Below are 5,931 nucleotides of genomic sequence, written 5' to 3'. Positions count from 1 at the left end.
GGAGCGGGGACAGGGCTCGGTGTACACAGATAAGGGCTAGAGTGATGGCTCAGCCAGGAAGGCACTTGCCTCACAGCAGACCTGAGGTAGATCTTCAGAACCCAGAACAGGTAGGAGAAAGTCGACTTTGTAAAGTGTAAAGTATCAGCAGGACTCCAATGAGGGACTTTTCACTGTTTTCTCAAAAGGTACTCAGTTTTCAGAGGCCCAAATTGCTACGAGTTCACATAGTGAGAGCAGAGATACACCACTGATAATGTTTACTACATTCCTAAGTGCAGGAAGTTTATGTGGTTATCAAAATACTAAAAACTACTTTATTTTTGCCAGAATTAGTTTTTCCTGTTTAAGATTATAATTTTTGAAACCCTGACTCAAAAAACTAAAAAAAAAAATCATTTTCATTTGATAATTCTTCTATCCCAAAGGATTTGCTGAGTTTCTTTCATCATTTCTTAGCATATCCAACCACCTGTACTAATTTTATAAGATTAGCCAACAGCCTCAAATCCTAACATTTATCATGAAGAAAAAAGGACTCACACACAGTGATAATTACATATTTAATACATCTTGCTTTCAACAGCAATGTTCAAAGTAAACATATCATAGACCTTATAACTTATTAAAGATTTTATAGTTTACAAATTTGATTCTAAAAATATACCTTATTTGATCTAAATGAATAACATCTGAAAGACAGAATAATAAATGATAGCAGTGTGTTGGCCACTCCCACCATTAGGCTTGTGTACACATATTCCATACGGAGTATTCTTGGGATGTTCGCACTCTCAGCCTGAGAACACAAAGCACATTACACTCTGGTGTACAAGATTTCAGCACTGCTTTGAAAGAAAACAGCTTTAAAGTATCTACTTGACACTGTAGGAAAGCATGGGCACATGCACACACAGACACATGTATACATTTTCTCTCACACACTCAACACATAAGCACACACACACCACAGTATTCTGAAGAATTTACGCTTGTATCCAGAAAATTAACAACTCCAGGAAGGAAAGCAAGTGGAAAGTCAGCTGATATACTTAAACCATACATGGCAGGAGTTGTTAATGAGATGTGCCAGGAGCTCTGTGACGAACTCTCTCAACTTATTCTCCAAGGACGGGACCATTCAGCAGGAGACATCAGCACTCAGAGAGTTATGCATCCACCATCCTCAGACTGCACTTGTGAAGGCAACAGACTCAGGCCTGCCAGAGCCAGGCTGATACACGGCCCAGTCCCACCAGCATTACCTGCCTTCAGAACCTTCATGTTGATCTGCCTGGTGTTCCTTAATCATCACGTGCTAAAGCAGTGAGCTTCAGTAACGAGTAATAGCTAATATCACTTTGGTTTCTGTGGCAGAGAGAAAACAACACAGTATTCCCCAAACACATTTATCTAATCAAATCCCCTAAGTTTTAGCTATTTATCTTTTTCCAAAGTTAGACACAAAGCAGGTTAATGCTGATCACCTCCCCTGACATCACACACACACCCCTGGTAAAGTCTGTCAACATAGAACAGTATTCTTTGGACTCCTGCAGCAATGCGGGTTTCACACCATTCTATGCAAGTTCACCGTTACCATATTTAGGGTTTAAACTCTCTGACACAACAGCAACAGAGACAAAGCACACATGGGAGCTAGCTCGTAATGCACACAGCTGATGAGAAACAGAAGGCACGACAGTCAGCGAGAGGGGAAGACCAGCTACCCATTCGCTTTCTGTTTGGTTTGTTTTCAGCTTTCTTCTTCTGTTTCACTAAATTTCTAAATTGTCCAAAGCACTCTTAGTCTCTGTGACAGTAACAGCGTAGTTTGGCACGTCAACATTGTGAAACAACGCATGGTATGTCTAAAAAATTTAGAAATTTCATGTACTCATAAACATGTCTTTCATGTAGTGCACATATATCTTACATTTATTGAAATCAAATACCGAAAGGTTGGTAACTGATTTACAGAAGCAATCACAGACTGCAGAAACGTGTGTGTCACACACACACCAATCCAGGAAAACTGCATCCTCGCAATTTCACAGTCCAAATTTCGCTGGTGCGTCTAGCAAACACACAATGCTTTCCCATGGCTTCCTAGAGAAAAGACAGATTCTGCCTTCTTCATTCTTGATGAGATTTTTCAGGAATAACTTTACATTCATACTGCAAAGATTAAAAGGTCAAAAAAGTTAACAGATTTAAAATCACTTGCAAAGATTAAAAGGTCAAAAAAGTTAACAGATTTAAAATCACTTGTGAACTGCAACTTCCAAACAAATTTAAAAGCTATAAACATAAATGTTTTAATATGTTCACTTTATTCCTCAAAGAACTAAGAGTTGCAAAATGGCATTCAAAGTATAAATCTGCAGACAGCAGTGATGGGCGGCAAAAAGACGACTATTCCCACACTGTAAGCCACAGCAGCTGGTGATGTAGGGAAACCCCATGATACACAGTGCTCACAGACCAGCAAGGACAAGCCATGAACTTCAGGACAGTAATGAATTCAAGCCATCATTTCAAATCACTCTATGATTTCGCAGAAAAATATATTACAATATAAAGGATCCAAATTAAAACAATATTCTAAAAGTATAACTACCAAAATGAATAGTTAAAATTCAAAAGGAAGGAAATACACCGAGTTAGAACTGGGTGCTCAGAGTATCAAAACAACAGCAAGTAAACCACAGTTCTCCCAGATGGCCAAACTCAAGTGAAAGCAACTGCTGTGGCCTCCAAATGTCACTGTGTAACTCTTGCCACATGACCGGGGTGGTGGCACGGGTGGGGGGGGTGGGGGGTGGTATCACAGTGTGTTTCCATTCATAACTAAAATGAGTATCTTGGTCAGCTTGAGACAGTCTTCATTTACCAATACTATATACTATGCCCTCTTCATTTTTAAAACTGTTCTTTTACCAGGGCTGAGAGTGCTTGCTGAGTATGAAAGAGGCCCAGAGTTCTGTCTCCAGGACCACATGATCCAAGTGTAGTGGTACAGACTTATAATTCCAGCACTCAAGAGGTGGAAGCAGGAAGACCAGAAATTCAAGGTCATCCTAGGCTACAGAGTGAGTTCAAGGCAAGGTGGGCTACTTGAGACTGTATTAAGACAAAAAAAATAAATGTTGATGGAACGGAAAACTGTAAACTAATAAAAACAAAGCAACCAAACATCACTATATGGTCAACAAACTCTCCCAGACTACCCATAGCCAATTTTTCCTTTTCCCTCTAGCTGTTCCTCAAGTATTAATACTCCTCAGATTAAATTCATCCAAATGATTTATTTCAATGAAAGCACAAAAGAGAGTTCAAAGACCCCGTCTCCATCGATGCTTTCCCTTGAGTGATGGGCATTTTAAGAAATGGTATCATGCAACTCAACCCTGCGTGGGCCTCAGCTTACCATTGCCAGTTGACGACCAATGTTTCCCATTGTTATGCCTCCAGCAAAAAATATACATGGCAACCAAGAACGGACATAGAGAAAATCTGGAGATGTGTATCTAGAATAACAGAAACATTTAATAACCCACAGAGCACGGTCAAGGGCACTCAAGACAGGCATAATGAAGAGAAGTAATTCTATACATTAAACTCGATAACCCCATTGAGTTCTCAATTTTGAATGCAGTTATTGATTTATAGCAACCAGGTAAAAAGAGCGACAACACTCACTGGTAAACACCATTGTAGACTAGCAGTTGGGTGACAACAGTAGCTAAGAAAGCGATTCCAACACCAAGGCCAAAACCACTTCTTGATCTGTCAAAAGTCCACCACAGTCCTACCGACAGCGCAGCCAGCGTGAGGGAAAACTGGAAGTTGTTGTCAAAGTCTACTTTCTGAGACCAGTGCTAAGGAGCCATCAGAAAACAAGGAAGCAGATGATATCAACTGTTCACTTTTCTAAATAAGAGGCCACTTTCAAGGGACTTGGTTCTTCTCGGGTGTCCACAAACTTCTTTCACAACACATGAAGATGGATGCAAGTAAAACGATGTCTACATACCAGATACAGAGGGCACTAAATAACATTTCCTACCTTCTTATAACCCATCCAGGGTAAAGTCAGGCACTCTTTAGGAAGTGCCTTTGTGTCTAAACATGTAACTGTGCACTTTGGATAGCAGTGCTAACAGAACACACTTTTGGGGGGAAAAAAGAAAGAAAAGAAAACCAATAATACTTTTCAAAATGGTTCAGAATTACTTGAAAATCATAGAGGAACCTGGAAAGAGAAGAGCTGACAGCTATTTAACAGGTACCACATTGCTGTGTGATTTACTGACAGACACATTTTATAATAATGCAGTTCAGAACAAGAGCACCAAGGACATAGCATCCCTTCTATTATGTCAACTGCTCTGCTTTTAATTTGTTGAGGATAAAGCCTTGAAGTGAACATTATCTTCCCCCCTGCCAAACTATTCTGGTGCCTGTGACTCTCTAGCAGGGCACTCTGCTCCGGTGATATTTTATTTCTGGCACACACGTAGGCATCTATTCACAAATATATGGCCCCTTTTACTCAGGAATCTCTGAGGAGAATGAAGCTTTACGAATTCAATTTTCTGAATTTTTTTTTTTTTTGGCTTGAGGATTACACTAAGAAAATTAGTTCTGCCATTAAAAAGGCATTTTCTATGCTCCAAAGGCTCCACCTTGCCTCTGTAACTGGTTCATTGTTGGACTACAGCTCTGACCAAAGCCAGTACTACGAAAGTCTTTTCTTTCTTTGCCTCCCAAAACATGCCCATGAAACCATTTCCTGATTCTAGTGCTACCAACCTTTTCTCCACCTTTCACGCTAAAGCAGCATATAAAACCCCTGCTGGCCAAGTCCAGGCCTCTGAGGACAGCTGTATGCCACTCTCTTAAGATCAGTCCTTGTGAGTGGCTGGTCTAACAAGAAAACTAACAGTTCATCTGGGCAAATTTCTGTTTTTCTTTTAGCTGTTCTTGTATGTACACTCTAAACATAAGGTTCTCAGCGCTGATTAGCTTGCCTGAAGATAAAAGTGCAGAGCTAGCCACACTAGTTAACCCTAGAGGCCAGCAGCAGTGGCACACACCTTTAATCCCAGCACTGGGAGGTGCAGACTGAAAGTGACCAGGCTGGGCAGACAGGAATAGAAGGCAGGAGGAGACAGAAGCTCAGGATTCAATCTGAGGACTTGTAGAGAAAGGATCGCCCATTCGGTCTGAGGATTCAGTAGTAAGAACTAGTGGCTGGCTGCTCTGCTTTTCTGATCTTTCAGCATTCACCCCCTAATATCTGATTCAGGGAGTTTTATTATTTAAACCAATTAGAATTTGCATTACAAGCGGCATTCACATAATAACAGCAGGAAACAATAGTAATGGGTTTCATCTTGCTAACTAATTAAGTTATTTAGCACAATAAGGAGGCTTTTAGAGTAAATCAGTCAAATATATCAGTTTCAGAAGCTTTACCTTGTGGTTTTCCAAGGTCTAAGTAACCTAATATGAAAAGTCTTTGCTATAAATTTTGTAAACATCTTCTATCTTCTTTAAAGGGTAGACATGACAGCTAAGATTGCTATGTTTAAATATTTCACTTAGAAACAAAAAAAGTGAATGAAGCCAAAAATGCATATTGTATGCAAGGCTTTTAAAGCTGTAGAAAGGGCTATTTAACTCTCCCACCTACAAAGAAAACACTTTTTTGGGGGGAGACAACTCAGCAGGTAAAAGGACTTCTATGTAAGCAGGAGGACAAGATAGGATCCCAGCACTCACATGAAAAAGTTGGCAGGGGAGTGCAGGTAGAGAAAGATGTATGAAAAGGACATAGAGAAGCTTAGTACTTTGTAAGCTAATTAGAGGTGTGTGTGTGTGTGTGTGTGTGTGTGTGTGTGTGTGTGTGTGAGAGAGAGAGAGAGA

At 40.2% G+C, this 5,931-nt stretch overlaps 1 protein-coding gene across 2 annotated transcripts in view; it reads right to left on the bottom strand.

The window, feature by feature from the left end:
• Positions 1 to 549: 549 nt before the first annotated feature.
• The window catches only part of Insig2 (insulin induced gene 2), a 23,166-nt gene continuing 17,784 nt past the window's right edge, over positions 550 to 5,931 (bottom strand). The window contains exons 4-6 of one of the 2 annotated variants that reach the window (XM_013346691.2): positions 3,703 to 3,881; positions 3,431 to 3,530; positions 550 to 2,178 (exon numbers count right to left, since the gene is read on the bottom strand). In XM_013346691.2, coding sequence (XP_013202145.1) covers positions 2,137 to 2,178; positions 3,431 to 3,530; positions 3,703 to 3,881 — 321 coding nt within the window. In that variant the 3' untranslated portion in view covers positions 550 to 2,136. The remainder of the gene's footprint in view (positions 2,179 to 3,430; positions 3,531 to 3,702; positions 3,882 to 5,931) is intronic. The other variant, XM_005348254.2, reaches the window with a different exon arrangement.

This window comes from Microtus ochrogaster, chromosome 6, assembly GCF_000317375.1.
Source record: "Microtus ochrogaster isolate Prairie Vole_2 chromosome 6, MicOch1.0, whole genome shotgun sequence".
Taxonomy (NCBI): Eukaryota; Metazoa; Chordata; class Mammalia; order Rodentia; family Cricetidae; genus Microtus; species Microtus ochrogaster.
This window is presented reverse-complemented; position numbering and strand designations above follow the sequence as displayed.